At 37.0% G+C, this 21,309-nt stretch overlaps 1 protein-coding gene across 1 annotated transcript in view; it reads left to right on the top strand.

The window, feature by feature from the left end:
- PRKN (parkin RBR E3 ubiquitin protein ligase) overlaps nt 1–21,309 on the top strand; it is a gene marked incomplete at its 5' end in the record, with an annotated part of 536,136 nt that overhangs the window by 32,270 nt on the left and 482,557 nt on the right. The window contains one exon of the mRNA XM_026080011.1: nt 2,003–2,121. Coding sequence (XP_025935796.1) covers nt 2,003–2,121 — 119 coding nt within the window. The remainder of the gene's footprint in view (nt 1–2,002; nt 2,122–21,309) is intronic.

Raw genomic sequence — 21,309 nt, forward strand, 5'->3', positions numbered from 1 at the left:
AGTTTTAGCTGATCCTGCCTCAGGCAACTGCTAAAAGGAAGGGGCAATCATTTGCCAGTGCACTCTTTCTCATTTTCAATACCCTAATTTAGATTTTGGTTGCTGATTCTAGTTCAAACTGAGTCTAATCCAGAAGTGCCCTTCTTGGTCCTAGTGTGATGAGCCTCAAGCAAGATATGAGTGAATAGGGATCCAGATGTTCAAAATTGTCATACTTGGTTTGGATTCACTTCTCAACTTGGTACCATATGTTGAATAGTTCAGCATATGCCTTGTTTTCTTTATTTGAACCATCTTCATCTCAGAGCTGTGTTACAGACTGATTTGAGAAGTATGCTCTCAATTGCTTGAGTTGCATTTATTCATATGAAAAGAGCATGATTTCATTTAATGTACTACAGTGTGTATGTGTGTGAATGGATGGATGTGTGTTTCTTTTCCGCAAAATTTGAATTTAGTTATAATTTTGTTATGCTTTACATTCTGTTGTGGTAAATAATATTTCCCAGGAAAGCATAATGATAGCATAATGAAGCACTTGATAGATGAGCTGAGTAAAATTAATATTGGAGACATCACTTATATCCTCTAGACACGTGGTTTATGATTCTGTAAGCCTGGAAAAAGTTTGGCATGCTTTTTAGTATGTGTTATAAAATTTGTTCTTTCAGCAGTGTAAATGTTCTTTGAAGACATCTGCATCTTTTTTTCTTAGATTGTACTGTATTTTTTTGACAACAAAGTTCTGTGAAGTTGAGTTTTGGAAACTAATTGCACCTGTAGTCCTGTTAGGACACCTACGAATAGGTATAACATGGAATTGGTAGGGACTGGAAGGGATTTTCATTAGCAGAACAGTCTTGCCCTTATCATTCTGAAGGACATGTAAAAATAAAGCAATTCAGTCTTGTCTTGTTTAAAAATATTATTTGAGATGATATTTACTGTGGTAATACAATCAGATTCAAATTTACTTAAACATTATATTGGTGAAAAATGTAGGGAAGAGTAAGAAGATGGGGAAGAAAACAGTGGGAAGCTTTTGATCTCTAAGGGATTCCTGTGGATCCTATAAGTTCACCCTTGTTAATAGGGAAAAGCTTCACAACCATTCCTCTTGATATTGGGAAAATCTGAGGAAATCTTTATTTTGAGCTCAGCTCAATTTCTGATAATAAGCTTGAGCCTCTGAACTAGAGATGGCTAGTCTCGATTAAAACCAACATGCTATGAATCTTCCATTATTCCCTGAGGAATAACAATATTCACCCTAAAAAGTGGCTTACTCAAAGCAATAACCAGAATTGCACGTGAAATCAAATAATTAGGATTGCTCCAGGCTTAGACAATTCTCTGCCTATCATGTTCTGTTCCATAGTTTCACAGAACAGAATGTGTTTCATTTCATTTTCCTTGAAAATGTACTTGGCCTAATATCTTGGCAGCAGATTGCTAACTTTGCTAGGTTATACAGCTGCCAGCAAGAATAAAGAAATGGTTTTCAGGCTTCCATGTATAAAACTAAATTTGCTAAATTAAATATTTGTTTCCTTGTTGTATTATCAATCAAACTAATCTTTTAAACTTGATCCAAGGAATCTGTCATGCAATTTGGACTCACTAAAACTTGAGGCTAGACAAATTTAGACTGGAAGTAGGGCAAAAATTATTTGTAATTAATTACGTGTTGGGGTAATTAATCACATGCATCACTTGCCAAAGATTACAGTGGGTGCTCATCAGTGGCAAGCTCTAACTCAAGATAGGATTTGTTTTCTGGGGGTTACTGTGCAGCTGCAGCTATTGATCGAGGAACAGGAGATCATGGAAAGTGTTAAGTAGACCAAGCAATATGATCACAAGGCTGTCTTCAGGCCTTAAAATTAGTCAATCATCTATTTTCTTTACATATCACTTACAGAGTCAAATAGAAACCCTTTGTTACAGACTGTTACTCATTTTCAGTACAAATTGAGTGTTTTCTTTATTTTCTTCCTGACAGGTGCTGCTAGTTACAATAGTTTTTATGTTTTTTGCAAAAGTTTCTGCCAAGCTGTGAAACCCGGGAAACTGAGGGTCCGCTGCAGTGTATGTAAACAAGGGACACTGACTTTGGCAAGGGTAAGCAAGTGTTCTCAAGCTTTCGGAGTACATAGAAACTATATATATGTACTTCTGTCTATCTATTTGCATGTATGTGCTTATGTATATATGTATGTCTACCTAAATCTTTTCCTGCTGTATATAACTGAGAAGACTAATTTAAAGGTTTGTGAAAATTTCATTCACTTATCTCTATTATTGCAGCTTACACAAGGAAAACATTTGAGACTGGAGCTCCAATCCTGGAAAGACATTCTTAGCTTTCTATTTTCTTTTAAGCCTTAATGGCTAACCTGGTACTATGCATAATACATACAATTGAAGTATGTGCTTAAGGATTGGAATTATAGATGCTTATATGAAGCTCTGAGTAGTATTTAAAGCCACAAAGACCTGTGTCATTAATTGCGAATGTTATGGAGTGAGACAAGGAGGAATTAAGTGGCTGTGCAGTTGGGAATATTAATCTGTCTGGCCCAGCTGCCAAGACAAGGAAAGCGTATTGTGCTGGGACAGAAAGTTGGTAGGAGAACTGTCAGGATAGGTTTACATCCTGAACCAGGAGCGTTGTTTCACTTGAATGTGCAAAACTGGCAATTGTGTGAGGTTTTGGAGGTTTTACGTCCAAGCCCTGCTGGATTTCACTGGTTGTACCGCTAGGGAATGAGAGTCCTTCCTCTCCTAAATCTCAATGGTTGTCAGAAAAGTTTGTTACGCGAGAAGCTTAGTTTTTTGCAGAAGACTGAGTCTTACCATGCTATAGATTTTGGAGGGCTTTCAGTCATATATTTGACACATTTAAGTAAATATATCTTTATCTGTACTTCAGAGTGGTTAATTTCACTTTCAGGTTCTTGAAGTAGCCCAGTGCTTCTCTCTCATTACAGATAACAACACAAGGACTTCCTTTAAAATCCCAACTCCTATATTCTCATTGAAACAATAAACAGTAGTAATGCTTATAAACATCTTCTTCAAAATTTCGGAGGCTTACAGATGCATTTTGTGCTATTCCAAATAAACACATCAAAAGGAATTTCAGTCGGTAATTTATAGCAATGTGTAGCACTGTAAGCTGAAGATTCCCACAGAATCTGTGAGACAAGTTGCTTTCCCTGCTTAGGAGAAAATAATTTATAGTTAATTTTTACCTAAAAAGAGGAAGGGCATGGTTTAATGAACCAAAACCACCCGAGTTCTATTCTGGGCTTTAAAAATGATTCCCTTGTAGGAAAATGATTACCTAGTCTTGTATAAGTTGTTTTGGCTAAACTTTGGTTGTGTTTTTAGTGCAAAATTTCAGATAGGAATGTATGAGCATTGAATATAGCAGGACACTTGCTTCTTATCAATTTGTTCTTTAACTTTGTCAAGAAGTGAGTATTTAGTATTCCTGAAGCGAAGCTTTTCATTTTTAACTCTTCTGCCTCAGTTTCCTTACTGCACAATGAGGATTTTCTTGTTTATCTCAAGGAATTATGGAAAAGCTCTGAGTAGAAATAGACCTGCACTGTTTCCTTCATGATTGTTGTTCTCTACCAACACATCTGGAAAACTGTTCGTTGGCAAACACTTTCCTTTTTTTTTTCTAGACCACAGTTATCAGCACCAGATAGTAACAAGCTGCATGAGACCCCAGAATTTAGATCCAGCTAGCTGTTTTCTCCCCAAAGTCTCATTTAAATGTTGGTAATCCGTATAGGCTTGAATCCCATATAAACTGATAGAGGAGAAGTTACTTGTCATTTACAGTTTCTAAAGACTTTCTATCCAGGCTGAATATAAACACAGATTACAGCTTATTCAGACTGAATATAAGCAGTCAGTGCTGCTCATTGCTGGCGGAGCGGTTGGCACCTTCGGTGCTGCAGTGCCGGCCCAGACCACGTGTCCTTGCCAGGCTCAGCAGCCTCCGTAGGCCTGCCCCCTTCGGGGACTCATAACTTTCACACCTGTGATGTGCAAGTGGTTTGCAATCAGGTTCCTTATATTAATATCCTTATATTAAGTAGACTTCAGTAAGTTTCCAGACTTTTCAGTTCTCACAGTATTTGCTAAATAGTGCTCTTAATTTTGGAGACTTCAAAAAAAAAAAAGTCTTTGTTGTCTTCCAACAATTCTTCATAACCCCACTGTAAAAACCCTACTATGAAAAGTTCAAGTATGGCATATTTCTAAATACACTTTTTGCATCTGATTGACTGGTATGTGTGTTGGCCTACATTCTTTTGTCAAATACAGGGTAAATAACATAATGAATACACACAAGCTGATAATTTCCATTAAATGAGTAGAGTGCAGCTGCTGAATTTTTTTTTATTTCTATTAGCATATTTTACATTAGATATGAACAAGAACTCACTGGAAACTTGTATTAGAAGCATTTGCTAATATCAAGATTGGTTCAGAACATCACAGCTTTCAGAAGATTTGAAAAAATACTTCAGCATAAAAATACAAAGGAGGAAAAAAAAGGGAAAATCATCTCTTAGTGTCAAATGATAGATTTTTGTCTATATCAGTTTTTTAATAATGCTTATGTCTATGACAATAATTTGCACTTAAGGCTTGTGTTACTTTTCCCCCCCAAATAAAAAGAATCTGTTATTCTTCTTTGTCTTAAATTTCAGTGGAGCAAGTCCTTAGGAGCAATGGGTGTGTCTGGTCCAGTAGTTTGGGTTGGCAGTACTCAACACTTTCAAAAGGGAAATGTTTGCAATAAAGGTACGCTTATTTTAGTGAATGTGCTGAACAAGAATAGGTTTCTGTTCTTATAAATATATACAATCTACTTCAGTCCTGCCTTTATGCAGATTAGATGCAGAATTGTATATGTACCTGGCCCTTGTGACCTCCTATCTTCTTACTTTCTCATCCATCTTCCAGGAAGATAGAAAATAATTCCAGCTGGGGAAGCTTGAAATATATCCTGGCCCCATTTAATGCAGCTGTGGAGTTTTGTTGTGCTTATTTTTCAATACTGTGCAGAAACCTCTTTGCCTCAGTGCTAAGCAAAAGTGTTGCTCAGAGCTAGTGGTTGTATCTGCTATGCTTTTTTCAATTCATAGCAGTCTACAGTAAGCAAGTTATGTCAGACTGAAAACGTTACTGTCAATCACTGGCTTCTGTGCACAGTTAAAAAAAAATTCTTGTAAGGAAGAAGTTAGTATATTACTCAAAACCTTCTTTTGCTTCTGCAATTCCACTTGACTGTGCCAGTGATTGCTAGAAGGCAATTTCTTTACTGGTATTATAATAATTTTCATTTCATAGAGAATTAGTCAAAGTAAAGCTGACACTGTACTTGGGCAAACCATAAAAAAAGACTGTGTGCCACCATACCACAGATTTGTCAGGAAGGCCACAGGGTTTTTTGAAGCTTCCCCCCCCAACTTCTCAGTAAACTGTGCCTGACCTTTACATGGCAGCACAGCAAATGTTTCTTAAGAAGCCCTCTTGTGCCATAAGCAGCAAAGCATCATGTAAGCCAGCATTTGTTACTGTAATTCTTTTACTGAGATGAAAGTGAATACCTGTGTAAAAGCCAGACAAAGATTTGGGCAGCCTTGATGTAGTCTACATGCTAATCCTTTTCTCCACCTAAGCCGGAAATGACCAGCCTCATTACATTGAGCTTTCTCTTTTCATAGAGTGTTGACTGACATTTTAAAATTTTACTTACTCATTTAAACAGTCTTATTCTAAAATTGTATTTAACTGTCATGCCTATTTACATAGCATTATTTTAATACATGACACTCAGGGTAAATTTGTGATACTATATTTCTATGAAATTAAAGAGCCCTCTATTTTTATTTTTATCAAAGGCATCTATCTAAATATAAAATGTGTAATTTTGCAGTTGACTCCTAGGCTGGTGTTTTATGAGCATTTCATGACCTGATGCTTTATGGGAGATGTATATATACCAGATTGATTTAATTGTAAGAAAACATCGGTCACTGCAAAAGTATCACCTCTCCCTAGTTTCACTAATTAATCAAGCATAAAAGCATGTCTGGAAAGTCTAGAGTATGGGAGTCTTATATAGAGCACCTACAAGCCTGCCAGCAACTTTTTCTAAACAGCTTGAAAATCTTAGTCATTAGTTTCACTCTATTTCTTTTGTTGCTTTGAGTTTTTAAAAAATATTTATTTATTATACATACAATATTGCAATTTGTACCAATTGCCATGATTCCGATGATATATATTAAGGTTATATTTCTGCTTTAAGAAAAAAAAATGATTTAACTGTTTATAGCAGTCACACTTAGACTTCTTTTTTGGAGTCATAACAGTATAAAGCTGTTCACAACTTTATAATGGAAAGGAAAATGCATTTCTACAAATTAAGGTCCGATTCTGCAAATGGTTATATACCAAGTTATACACTTATATCACACTTTTTAAATATTTGTGATATACTCTTAGTACAGAAGACATTTGATTCAGTATCTATTTGCTATAGTACAAACTGCAACTAGGGTAAGAATCTGGATTAAAGCATAGTAAATGGATTTTAAGATTCCGTACTTAGCCAGTGGAGTTTTGCATAACCTTTCCTATAGTTTTTCTAAGTGTTCCTTATAGCTCAAAAATTATTTCAGCTCTTTCAGACATGATGAGTTATATTCAGATCTGATGTAATTCACTGCAGCCCTGTTGAAACTTAGCTCCCAACACCAGTAACACATTGGGATTTTGTTCAGTGACCTGGGTGCATGCAGCTCTGCTGCTGTCCCTGACTTCTGTGCTCCAGAGGAGCCTCCTAAGTTAATGTTATTTTATTAACTGTGTCAGCCTGTTTACCAATCCCGGGGCATAGCCAGGGAACTGCTCTTTCATCGTTTGTGATATTATGAATATTATATTCATCTCTTGCTGTTCATCTTAAAGCTAACAAAGGAAAATTAGTTGGATTTTGTTTCTCTGGCACCATGAAAACCTTGTCATTTAGGCAGCTTGTCATTTAGTGCAGGCTGTGTAGTACTTTAAAATTCTGGCAGGAAATAAGCTCTAAAATCTTGTAAGTCCCTTGCAGTGAGTGACAAATAACAGGTCATAGATAGTTTAAGTGGTCTTCCTAATAGTTGAAAATGCAGTGTTTTGAACTCAGTACTTTCTTATTTACTAGGAAGATAAAGATCTGTACTATTTTCATTTTCTTTATTTGAATTCTTTCTTCCTAACTCCATTTTAATAAGCAGAGCTATTTAAATAGGGTATTTTCTTTTTAATGAATATAAACTCAACGGAGATTTTCAGTAATATAAAATAAAAAGGGAATGACTTTAAATGCCTTTATGTAATTACTTATTTGCCTTTCCAGAGGTTACTTACAGTCCTGTTGTGGTGATGTTTTGTTCCTCTAGATAGAGTAGTGGCTTTAAAACGCCCCTTTTTTATATATCATTGAGAGAGTCCATTCCACAGTGAACTGTCTCTCACCACTGCTCCTTACGGATTACATATTCTTCTGGAATTCATGGTTTCTATCCTGGCTCAGTGACAGAGAAAGAAAGGAGTCGAGGCTGTCGAAAAGAAGAAAAGACAGACAGCAGCTCATAATTTTCCAGCCCTTACCACTGCTGAAGCAGCTTCTCCCCACTTCAGGTTATCTGCAGCTTACCAGTGCTGGGGTAATATTACCGGCAGGTTACGGAGGAACTGAGACTGCTCTCCTTTTTGGTTACTGTCTCTTAAACCTGGTGCATGGACTCTAGTCATGCCTTTTCAGCACGGTTTTACCTCAGATCTGTGTCAGAGTCCAATACTGTAGTTAGATGTTAGTCTTACCTTTCTCATGGGCACTTAATACTGACCTCACCCAACCATGCCTAGATTGTAGGTGATCATCCACCAGTGTTAGGTCTTGTGTTATCGTTCTTTGTGGTGGATAATGGCACGGACTCAGGGGGGGTTGCGTCCTGAGACCTTTATTGTTTATTTCTGAGCTTATTTAAAAAGTTAGCTGCTTCAGCGGTTTCACAGACACACTTCGCTAGGCCAATCACCATGCAGATTATGTCACAGGTAGCCAATCATGGCACCGATCACGCACGCAGCGGTCACGCCTTGTACCTTGCTACTTGTTTAGAAAAGCTGTCTTGCCCTTAACCTTGGTTCCCACGGGCTTCTGCTAGTTTATTTGTACTTTCTCAGGATGTACCATTCCCAGCTGCACCGGTGTCCTTGGGTACGTTTGTCTGAGGCTCCTGTTGCTTGCTACTTGCAACTTTCCACCAGTTTAACCCTGTCATGACCCTCCACAGTTCTTTATGTTTTTTATCTTCCTGTTCGGATGTACACCCCTTTAAAAAAGGGGGGCATACCAACAGACAGGTTTAGTAAGCTTTATTCAGCTTTAATTTGGGCTGTTCTTGGGGGCAGAAATGTAACTGGAAGATGAACCACGCTTTCCCTTTCCTCGTATGCATATGACCCTGGGAGGATGGTCTGTTGGCCAGGGAAATGAAAAGATAGCATATCTTGAGGTTACATTCTTTTGGCATATTTTTTAATATTCCTATCAGCTCTGCAGTCATTGTCTTAAAAATGTATAAAGCCTGCCTTCTGTCCATACGGTATCTCCTCCCCTGCCAAAGAAGGACCCTCTCTCAAGTTTCTTAGTCTTCTGTGGTGAAAGGAGGTACAATGAATGTTTTTCAATACTGGCTGGTGGATATATCTCTGTATTTTAAATGTTAAAGCCATATCTACCCTGTTCAAATTGACATCTTAAGCTATATATGTAGGTGATATCTTCTTGGTCTCCTCTTCCTGTGTATGTATTTCTTTTGTGTGAATGTGTTTTTTACTCAGTAAGGCCATGATGTGGTGTGGATGGCTTGCTGGAATTTATTACTGTATGAAAAATAACTTGGACTATGACAGTGGGGTTTTTTTAATATGGCAGCTGCCACTGAGATTCTGATGTCCCAGTGCATAACTCTCTTAATTTGCTTTCTTTATTAAAGTACAGCCAAGCTTCTGTCTTACCAGTATTATTCCTTAGATAATTGTGGGTACAGAGAGATTGTGCTCACACTACACTATTTCAACATTTTTCATAATGATGGGTATTAAACAATTCTAAGGGTTCAGTAATTTTTCCTAATTTTTAAGATGTTGGAGTATCTGATGCACCAGCTGGCTCGGAAAGAAAAAATAACTATTGTTTCTTAAGATATTGTAGTAGCAGAAATAGCAAGGGGTAAAACACTTTCTCAAATGTGTAGCTTCATTTCTGTTAAGAAGCTGATGTAATTTTTAAATTAGGATTATTAATTATTATCATATACTGATATTGTTAATTAAGGTAATTCTTTTAATTAAGAACAGATGAAAGTAATTGTTTAGCTCTCAACGAACTAGAAACAGGTCTCTATTTTAGCTCACTGTGGCAGCAAACCCTGCAAACTTGTATGTTTCTGCCTCATGTCAGAGGTTTTCTTCCTTGTTTTGGACAGAATTAGTTACTAAGAAAGGTACTTAAGCCTAATCTAAATAAGAACCTCAGACTTGTGTAATTAAGCAATCAGCTGATTTTAAGTTATATTAATTATACTCCTTTGGGTAGGGTTGTGATCTAAAGGTATATAGGTCTAACTTGATATGCGTTTCCTCAGAGCTTCATTAACATAAAGCCTCTTTAACATGCTGTAACCACAACTATAATAGTTACATTGATTTTAACGATATTAGTAGAGCTATGCAGTGTTCTAATGATGATTTCCCCCTCTTCTCAGGGAATTTTTCTAATGCATAAATAGGTTCTTAGGGACCTGGGGGGATGACCAGTTAATAATCCACACTTAAAGTGCTAGAATTCATTTGACTTTTTCCATTGCAAGCAGCTGGGCAAAACAGGATATCCCTGCTTCCCCATAGTAATTGCCATATGTTTAAAGCTTGCTTCTTATGTGGAAAAACGACCATTTGAGTTCTGAGGCGTATCTTGCATACAGATGCCTTTTTAAAAGCTACTGCAAATGGTTCTGTGTGAATAACTTCATTGTATTAGGAGCAGGTTATTTTCTGTTTTTCACTACACAAATATAAATTTAACATTAAGTCCTGTAAATTTTCTAAATAAAGCTAGGCCATCAGAATTTTATTTGGGAAACCTGATCTTTGGCAAGAGTTCTGAGCATGGGCTTATTATTCTGTAAAGCCTGTTGGCTTAACGGTTTTGTTAAAAGCAGAAATAAAATTGTGGAGGGTCCATAATAATTGTGAAGTGTGTATTATGGAAGTGACTCACTGAGAAATATTCTAGCTGTCCAATGGGGTAATACCCTCAATTTAAATAAAATAGCATGCTTCTATCTAGAAGGTACCCATAGCCTTTTCAGACAAGGGAAAATACTTTGGCTTGGGAAGGAGGAGATTTCTACTTTTTTTTTTTTTTTTAAACAAAGCAATAAATCTTCTAGTGTGGGTGCACCTTCCTCACTATAGTCTACGTTCTAACAGTTCTGCCTGAGAACAATCTGTCCTTGTATAAGCAATTTCTTTATTTAAGTGTATAATTGCAGCCGTCACAGGAATGCTGTATTGTTTTAATTATGCCAGCCTAGTTAAAACAGCATACATTTTGGACATAGAAAGCATAGAATGAATTCATGAAGAAAGGTTTTCAAAAGCAAGAATTGGTTGAATATGTTGGATTTGATAAAATATCTGATAGCTTTAGTTTAAAAAAAAAAAAAATAGCAAAACCTGTCCATGGAAAAATTTTCATTAAAATAAAATTTCAGGCTACATCTCATAAGAGAATCAGAGACCAAACAGTATGGAGAGCCTGAGATCTCCTTTACACTGAAAAATATTCACCCAAGAGCATTAAATTGCTAAATCTAAGCCTTATATTGTTTGTATATAATACTGGCTTTTAAACTTACTGTTTTGGAAGGAGATGAGGACAGCAACTGCAATTATAAAGTCTGTTTCTAGCATATCTTGAAACTCCTGGCCCTGGCAGTCAGTAAGTTCAAGGATTTTAGGCATTACTACTGCGGGCTTGCCCAGGGYTTAACCTGTCCCCTCTGATCAGACTGGGCCTTGCTATTTCACTGATACCTGCTGTAGTTAAGGTGTTTGTGCCTTTAAATCCATAGACCAGTGATTCCTAAACTGATATCTCTACTGCTAATGTGATACAAGCACTAACTGTTCTTGTTGCTGTGTCCACTGATGGTGATGCTTGAGCAAACCGCATTTGGGTACCCTTGGCATGGGCAGTCTGTCTCTCTGGTCAGCATGGGTGTATGCTGGCACAAAGGTGAACTGAGGGGGTATCAGTGGTGTTTTGACTTAGATTTGATCTGCATGTGTTCATCAGCTGTTTATGATCCGATTGTGAAAGTATTTCAAAATTGTTTTGAACTGTTTTATTTTGTCTGTACATCTCCAAGTTCTGGTTTTATTGCTTTTGAGTTCAGGCTGTATTCATTGGAATCAGTATGTTTTGCATGTCCATATTTCCACAAGTACCACTTCTATTGTCAAAAAAGTCAGCTTAGCTTAGCAAAGGTTACCTGTTTCAGAATAAAACACTGCATTTTAGCCAGTGCCTCAAGATCCTATAAAGAGCAAGAAGAGATGTTTGTCCTAGCCTTCTCCAATCTCACTCTGAACAGAGGATGCCAGCTGAAAACCCTGCTGTCTCATCTCTGCACAGGAACGTAGTATTATTGAGAATCACATCCATAATTTTGGGAAAGGAAAACATGCTAGCTAAGGGTAGAATTATTTGTCTGTTATCAGTATAAATGTCATAGATAGTAGGGCATATTCTTAGAATATTGAAGAATACTTTTCTGCATATGTCCTGTTTCTAAGAGTGAGGTATGCTGGGCCTCCCTTGGGTTCTGGTTTGGCTGTTGACTCCCACACTTGCGTGTGGCCTCTTGTGTGGCTAAGGGGATGTAGGCTTTTGCACTGCCTTCATCTGACCAACGCATTAATTCCAGCTGTTAATAGTCTCTCTTTATATTTTGACCTGCATAAGTTAAAAAATTCAGTTTCAGATGGAAGAAAATTCATTTCCCTGAAGTTATATTTCTCACCTCAGTTGGGTCTAATTAATTTCTTTCTGTTGAACTAACAAACGACGGAAAACAGGCCAGAATGTATTTAGACCAAGCTTTACTTGGTGTTTTATAAAGTGCTTAATAGTGGGAAAATAATTTTGTTTGAATATTCACTTTTTGTTAAAACCTCTGGATCTACAGATCTATCTGCTTCTGCTCAGACCAAGAAGTTCCAAACTCTAAGTGGGAATAGGTATAATTTCATACAATCCTGTAAGTAGCTGAAAAAACAATCATTAAATTGAAAAACTGCTTACCTGCATGAGTCTTGAGCCTTATGGAGCTTTCTGTTGACATCAAGTCAGCAGATTAGGCTTCTATCTAAAGTATGACAGTATTTTCAGTGAGAAGTAAAATGAATTTAAAATATCATAGTCAGGTGCCAAGAGAAGGAACAGTTTGTGCATCTCCTCTATTACAGGAAATAAATCAGATTAATCAACTTAAGATAATAGTTGAGGGTTTTTTATTATGAGCTAAAAGGGAGGATATTTAAGTGCTCCATTGTTTTACACAATCTTAAAAAATCTTAAAAAAACAGCACAAACCAGAATCCCACTTGGTGTAAACAAATGTGCTTCCATAGTGCAATAGGTATTTTTTTGTCTTCTAGAATTTCTCTTTTTGACTTGCATTTTGAGCAACCAATTTACCATGTGGTGTCATACAGTTTTTCTTATGAGACAGTGTCAAGAAAACCCATTAAATCTTGATGATGATGTACAGAACTATTTATTGAAGATGGATTTAAAAAATAAACTGAAGCCACCTAACTCTCAGACTTCTGAATACTGTCAAGAGACACATTTTTTTCTTTTTCTCTTAACTTGCCTGCAGGTCTTGACCTCATGATAAAAATCTCTTAACATGCATTCATAATTATTCGATACTGTTATGCTAAGCTAGACCTGTTTTCACCCTATCCATATAACTAACCTGATGCAAAGAAGTGCAGGACTAAACTTTTCAAGTTACAAGTTGCAATAAGAAATGGAAACCAATAGGCTGACTGCTTGCTTCTGCTGTCAACTTCTATCTTAGTGCTAAATTTTTGCTAATGTTAAAAGGTATTTCCTGAAATTCAGGCCCAGTGATGAAGGGTAAGATTGATGACTTTGGCATTTTGGCAAAAGAGTGAGTTGAAGAGGAAAATGGAAATCATAGGCTTTATTTACATCAGGTAGAATGCCTTATATGAAATGAAAGTCCCTTACTTCCTCTTCTTTTAGCTCTGCAAAAGGAAATGTGTAATTTTAGTTTAAATATTTTTACTCTGCTGGAAAATTTTTCTTCATTTGACTCAAGATCCTCTTCTGTTTTACTTCTATAGCATGTCTCAATTTGTAATTTACATTAAAAAGAATTGACATTTTGTGTCTTTCTGATATTTTTGTGTCTCAATTTGTGCAGTAAGCGGAATCTTACTCCATACTTCAGGGAGGGCACATAGTTAGCTACAATCCATTTTCCCCTGCACTTTCTGATAAAATGAAATGGGCTATGTGAGATTAAAAGTGCATGTGTGTCTGTGTGTATGTTAAGTGAGAAAGGGAGGAAGGAAGAGAGAAAGTCAAGAGGAAATAATTTACTTTTTGCCAGTAGAGATGCTCATTTTGTGCTGGCTAGCCATGTTTGCCTGAACAGTAATACAACACAAGAAAAAGAAGGCAAAATTGGGTATGGGTCCTGGTATATTCTGATAAAATCATGACTATTCTTTGCTAATGCTAAATGTGTTGAATGCCAGCTCGTCCATAACTATAATAAAACCAGTTAATGCATAAATGAATTCTGGCAATTTTAAATAAAAATTTAAAACCTGATATGACAGGGAAGTATGCTAAGAGGTAACCAAGTGTGTAAACACTAAATGAAGGATTATCCTTATTTGTGAAAAATCCATTTCAGCGAGAAATTGAACTGGGGGCTTCTCTAAAAGAAGGGCTATTGCAGCTAGTGAGCTAAATCAGTGTCATTTTTCTCCCCATTTATAGTAGTAGTCCTATGTGAGACACGTGGACAGGAAACAAAAGCGTATAAACATAACTGAGTACTGTCTACTTCCTTCTCTTTAAAGATTCTCCTCCAAATAACGAAGTACTGATCATGCTGAACTTTTAAAACTGGATGAGATCAAGCATATTAGGGGTGACGCAATTCATTTCTTGGATCATATTGCATGAACAGCCTCACCTCTTGTCTGGTGTGCAATGACCAGCTAGCAATTTCAGAACGTAAACCTTTAAAGAATTAGACTTTGCAATGATCTTGGCGCTAGTTTATTGTGAATATATGTATCCCACTTACTGAAAACAATTTGTATTAGCCTTACCTGTCTGTATGCACTTTAATTATACATAAATATTCTCCCATTATACAATGTACATGGCTTTAAAAGCTGTTGGTGAAAGCTAAGGCAGTAGATGAATGTCTGGGAGAGGCTGTTTCTAAGCAGTAGTGCCTAAGCTTTCCATACTGTGAGGAATTTAAATTTTCTCTCTGTGTACAAAGTGCTCCCCCAAATGCCTTGTCTTGTGCAAAAAAAAGACAAGTGTTGTAGCAACTGGTATAAGACAAAAAAAGGGAAGGAGAAAAACATATGGATCTGCTCCTTTTTAAATGCAGATTGTTGAGGCTGGAAGTCTATCACTTAGTCACTATGTTCTCTGTTTGACCATATGGTTGCAAAATCTAGTAGAATGTTATTAAAAAAAAACCTAGTTCTCCTCAAAACAAAATGTAGTAGAATAAAGGGGGGGAAAAGGAGAGCAACTATTTTATTCATTCTTCTTAAACAACTTTTTCATACGATTTACTTTAAAAGGTTTTGTTGACTTTGATATTTTGTGGAATCACGTCTCTATCTATCTGTTTCTGTGTTGGGCGCTGTCTTTTGTCACTGAAGTATCTGGAATGAGATATTCCAGATACCAGAATGAGATGAGACCTTCTCACACTAAGTATGCCCCCTAAGCTGAAGATGGGATTGCAAGGATTTTTCACATAGTTGCAGCTCTCTCATAGCTGTGCTCCATACACAGCTAAAATCAAGCAGTATGCAGCACTCCTGTTAACAAGACTGTGGAAGAATGGTTAAGTGAAAAGGGGCATGATCTCTTAGAAGTGAGCAATCCTGTCTTCATGATGGAGGGAGGATCCCACAGCTATGCGAGCTGTCCTTGAAGAGCACAAAAGAAAGAAGCTACAAGGAGGTAAACAAGTCGACAGACTTCTCCGCGTGGACAGCAATCCTGCACCAATTAGATATCCGCTTTAGGCGCGTGAACGAAGGCTGTAAACCAATCATATAGCTATCGCTAGCACATGCTTATTGCCTGTCTATATATACTCTGTAAAAGCTTGAATAAAGGGAGAACGATCATACTCATATTGAGACTCATCGTTACTCCGGGTCCGTCTCCCACTCCGACACAAGACTTCTAATATCTGTGCAAAAATTGGAAGCACACAGGTGGAAAAAAAGTTACTGTGTGGTCCACTAGAACCTTATTGCAACCTTAGCCATGCTGCTAAAATTTTGACGTTTTTACTGGTAGGTCTCCATGTGAGAAAAAGAAAAAGGACATGAGTGTCTGTAGCAATTCCTTGCCTATCCACCTGCTCTTATTTCACAAATAAGCCTGAAAAAGGGAGGGATAACACAGGCACAGATGAGAGAAATGTCTTTGCGGGAGTTCAATGAGCTTATAAGATCCCGTTCAAATGCAGATCATGAGGGAAGAGAGCTCTGGATCTTTGCCACCACAATGTCTACCACAGACTAAAATTTCAGCTTGGGCGTATTTGGAGAGAATCATGTCAGGATGGTCTCATCTGGGGCAAATAGCAGATAAGCAAATCCAGTGTAAAAGAGCACTTTACTTGGCTTCAACTACAGTATGAYAGAGGGTTTTACAGTTACAGTCTAGTTTTAATATGGTGTTAAATCATTTAAACAGCAAGATCCATGCAGAGAGACATGCACCTGCAAGAAGCCCCACTGGTTGAGAGCTCTCCTTAGGCACACATCTCAGCATGATGCTGGGGAGCACTAATAAGGAGACTTGCAATCTGTTTAGGAGGAGGTTGTTTAATAAGCAAGAAAATTGTTCTGTTTATTTTATCAGATCATTTTAAGATTACTCATGGTTTGCAAGTTATAGTTTTACTATATACAATCTCTTTTCATGTATCAAAAAATATATGGTATTCCTTCACAGTTAATTATACATTCATTTTAACCTTTTAGTGACTGAGTAAAGGTATATTTAGTGCTTGAAAGTTCATGAAAGGCAGAGGGCCTTATTCTCCATCACTTATACAAATTTTATATTACAGTAAAACTTAGACCTGTTGAGCAAAGTCATTCATCATCCTCACCATATAAGTGAAAGGAAAATTAATCCTCAATGCAAAGTTGTTGCAAGTAAGTTTTACTCTTCTTCCTCATCTTTGGAAAACATTTTGGATGAAGGAACTATTTCTTGCCTTAGTATTGTGGTAGAAACTTTTCACCATGATTTCACATCTTTGTAATAGGCTTTAGAAAATAATATTTGTTGCAGCACTTACCCATCATCAAAACAAAGCCACAAACTGCAGCCTACTACTTCTGGGACTGCTGTAGCAGAAAATCTTATGTGGAGCAGTTAAAAAGCAGACCCCATTGGTTCAATTGACCTGTTTGCTACACAAATGTTTTCAGTTCAGGTGCCAGTAGCAATGATGGAACTGAAAATTTCTCTTGTGAGAAAAGTAAATCTGGCATTAACTATGCCGAGAGATTTACAAAAATGGTAATTTAGCTTCCTAGATTTAGAGTTGCCACCTGTCTGCACTTGGATTTGGGAATTCATTTTAATTTTCCAGTCTGTTTTTTTGCCAGTGAAACATACCTCATGGATTGCAGAGCAGAGCAGAGCCTGCTCCCACGTCTGTGGCTGCAGCCAGGCTTCCCAGCCCCTGCGACTTGTGCCAGCGTTGTCCTCCACCTCTGTGCTGAAGGGTCAGCTGTAAAACACTTTCAAAGGATGCTGTGAATCCCACTCTAATATGCATCTGTTAAGGGTATTGTAATCACCATCTATAGTCTTCCTCCCCAGGACCAAGCATATCCGTTTCAGAACGTAGCATTTCCCTCAACAGATCAGCTACCATAAGGCCAAAGTTAGTTCTGTTCCTAGTGCATTACCAGCTCTGCTCTTCAACCCATCATCAACTTTTATGTCTCCTGTTCAGAGTTTATGTCCCCTATTCATAGTTTAGTGACTGAAGGAGATAATCTATTTATCTAAGGAGACTTTTTTCTTTCTTTGTCAGATAGCAGTGAAATATTTGATAATTAATTTACACAGTTTGTACATTTACACAGTATTTTTCATTCTAAAAGAGAGAAAATGTTTTATACTGTGTGTTTTTGTGTGAATATACGTACACATAGGGAAGGAAAGACTTACAAATGCAAATCTTTGAAATCCATTCTGAGATAAGGGAGGGAAATCCTAATCAAACTCCATACAACTCTCCACTGCAGATGGCAGTGTAGGGTAGAGATACCAGCGGGAGGTTTGAGCTTGCTAACTTGGGCCCTAGAAGGAGAAGGGCAGGAACTCAGTACAAGCCAGTTGACTTCAGGTATGTTTATAGCCTCTACTGAGCTCCATCTTGCTCTTTTTAGACTTCTACCAATGCCTAAGGTAGCTCATTTAAAGGTCTGGCTTTCCTACATCAACAGGCGTGTGAGCAGGAGTAAAGTCTATCTTTTATGAAAACCAGAATAGTATCTTTAACATTGCATTACGCATGATGAGCAGGCGGTTCTTTCCTGTTTAAAGTCTCATCTGAAAGTTAATGACTTAATTAAATGCACTTTATTGAATTTTGTTACATTATCTCTGAGAGATGGAGACCCAGGCAGACTTACAGACTTGTAGGAAGTAGACTTATAGGATATGGCTCAGTCCTTAAGCTTAGGCTCTTGACCCATCTCCTTCAGCAGGAAAGCAAGCAGCAGGTCCTTGGTTCCTCAGTAATAAAACATGTATTCCTCCCCTCTCACAGACTGAAGGATCTACCTTATAATGGGGGTTTCTGTATTTGATGTTTTTACCTAGTGGCAGGTTATATAAACTAAGAGACAGTTGGCAATTACAGGAAATAAAAGGCTAAATGCTGATAGGCCTAAATAAGACTGAAATGCCCTCTCTTCTCCCTTCTCCTCCCCTTTTGCAATAGAAGTAACTCTCTCCCCAAAAGTGGCTTCTCAGGTTTCATTTGTTTGTTCCTGGCCTGGCCTCTGAGGGCTGCCTGCACCTTAAGTGCAGGTGAAGCGAGCCATCTCAATTTACTTGCACTGATTTGGCTTTTGCTCTACTGTCAGAATAAAATGTGGCTAACCCTGTATGTTTGCATATAAATAGATGACATATATTGTAATACCTGTCTCTGACAATGGTGGGTACATGATAGCTATTAAAAAATCAGCATTTTAGAAAAAATATCCAAAATATTTAATCACAAAAAAACTGGCAGTCAGTCCAGGAGCCTGTTTTCAGAACCCATCCTCTGTCAATGTCAGGAGCCCTTGCAGAATTGGATCTCTCAAAATAAGGTGACCTAGTCAGAAACTTTAAGCTGTAACTCATTATGCAAACGAGTGCACAGGAGAGCAGCAAAAGAGAAATTTGTTTCCTGTGTTGTGATAAAAGTTTTCTCTCCTATCTTTGTTTTGTCTCCGGTTCTAATGTGTAGCCGTAATCAGTGAGGAAAGGAGAAAAAACTTCAGTGCATTGAGTACTGAAGGAAAGAAATGGAAGCAAACGCTTCTCAAGGGAGCTTGTTGTCTTTTACTTAGTGCCTGTGGGAAGATATTTTGCTATATCAGTGCCATTTATACTGGTACTATCTTGAAAGTGATGTGCAAAATCTCTCCCACATCTCCCACCATCTTCTGTAGCACAAGAGCAGACATACATAAGTAATAGAAAAGCTAAAAACCAGATTCAGTCATGCCTTTTTTGCTGGTGCCTGATTTAAAAAAAAAGGGGGGGGTACATGATGAAGGCACAAAACGTGCAATTCTATATTTCTCTGTGTAATGAGGTAGGCAGCCATGCAGTAAAAGCATTTGCTTTCCCTGGGACACTCTCGGTTCTTGCCATTGCCTTTAACTGCTCTTGGGTACCAAAGTGTCATTCTCACCTTCGTTATTATAATTATCCCCTTGTACTCCCCAGTAAATGGGAATTTTTACAGTGGACCAGCTGTTGACAAAACCATTGACCTAAAATAAAGCAGTTGGTAACTTGCAGTTGATTGAAATCACTTAAAACTATTGTGCACAAGGAAATGGAGGCAGCGGCACTGTTTGCTCAGGATCTGTTTTGGAAATTCTTTTTAGGCTTGTGAATGACTGCTGTTAACTTAGTTTTCCTGTTCACCCAGCCAGATTTCCAAAGATATTCTCAACTAGTCTATTGAAAGTAGAGTAGAGCACTAAGAAAGTGGAAGGATATTCTCTTTGTATATGCTTTGCATAAATAAAAATATACTTAAAATAACTGACAAAAGCTGTAGTATTAAAAATTAATGATAGCTTTGTAGAGAAGTAAAAATTAAGATGATTTTTTAATATAGAATCAAGTCATTAGTAAAAAACTTAGCTCAATACTTCAGTTTAAATCCTGGTAGATGGGTGAGTTCTAATAAAAGAGTCATCAACATAAAGATGATTTTAACTGAAAAAAATCATCTCATTAGTTGCAAAGACATTTTGAAGTCTCTTATTTAGCTATAAAATATATCCACTTGAAAAGTGTAAAAATCTCATTCCCTAAGACTTGCCTTGTGTGGTGTCATAGGCTTATGAGATAACTGTAGTGCGTCAAGTTGAATGTTTTAAATCTTGTTTTAAATCTTTTAAACTGCTGTGTCACATCTGCATTCTAAAACTGTTTAAGACTCTAACAATGTTGTTTGGTTTTTTTTTAATCCTAACCTTGGCAATTAAATTTACCTCTTGAAAACAAGGAATCCAAAATAACCTGTTCACTGTTGTGTTTGCTCTGACACAACACTGACTGCATTTTTTCCATGAAGCTTTTCAAACAAAGACACTACACTGAGTCAATTAAAACCATATGTAAAAAAATTCTCAGTCATTGCGGTCCTCCTGACAAGTGTATTTACTCAGTATTTTTAGATGCATTTAATGCAGGGTGCAGAATGCAAGAAATTGAATGATCCCCTTAGAATTTATTACTAATTATTTACCCAAAAGGACATACTCTGATTGTTTGGGTAAATATGTACTTGCAGAGCTCTATTCATGTATTAAATATCTCTAGGGGCCAAATCTGGCATTTTTTACCTATCTTTTCTAGTGGAATTTTTTTATGTTGTCTGTATGGCAGTATTTGACCCTTTGAATGATTTTGAACGCCTCAGCTGCTGATTATATATTTTAGAAAATTCAAACAATTTTTTTACAAGGTATATATTTTAGGTATTGGATTGTTATAAACTAAGGATAAGAAAAGATCCTGAGGAAACTTTTCAATCTCCAATTCAAGTCTGGGACAAATTGACCAAGTATTTGGGAAAAATAGCATTGGATTTTGAGGTTTTAAGGTATACCTTACCTTTAATAAATATGAAACATTTTTTAATCCTCCTCTGTTTATTCTGAGTGAAATATTTCTTCCAAGTGGAATAAAAAGTTGTTTATGACTCAAAACCCAGCACCATCAACAACAAACCTTTAACTGCTGGTGTCTTTTCTTTCCACTCCATAGGCAGATGATTTAATAAAATCTTGGCATCAGGGCTGAGACCCCTAAGATTTAGGAAAAGAGCTGGTTTTATAGCAATTTCAAACCACTGAAAATGCTGGTTTATGAAGGAAATGCTGATGGATTGATAAATGTAGCATCATGAATAGCCATAGCATAGTATTGAGGGAGATAAAATGATACTGTTTATATTTGTTGCCAAATCTATTACAGCTGAAATCCTTTTGCTGCTTTTCTGTCATTCTGTAAGCTTCTCAAATGCTGCTTCAATCTTTTAAGAAAACTGCTTGAAGAAAATGTGTGAATCCTCTGGGATGTAT

This window comes from Apteryx rowi, unplaced genomic scaffold, assembly GCF_003343035.1.
Source record: "Apteryx rowi isolate R43461 unplaced genomic scaffold, aptRow1 scaffold_509, whole genome shotgun sequence".
In the NCBI taxonomy this organism is placed as follows: Eukaryota; Metazoa; Chordata; class Aves; order Apterygiformes; family Apterygidae; genus Apteryx; species Apteryx rowi.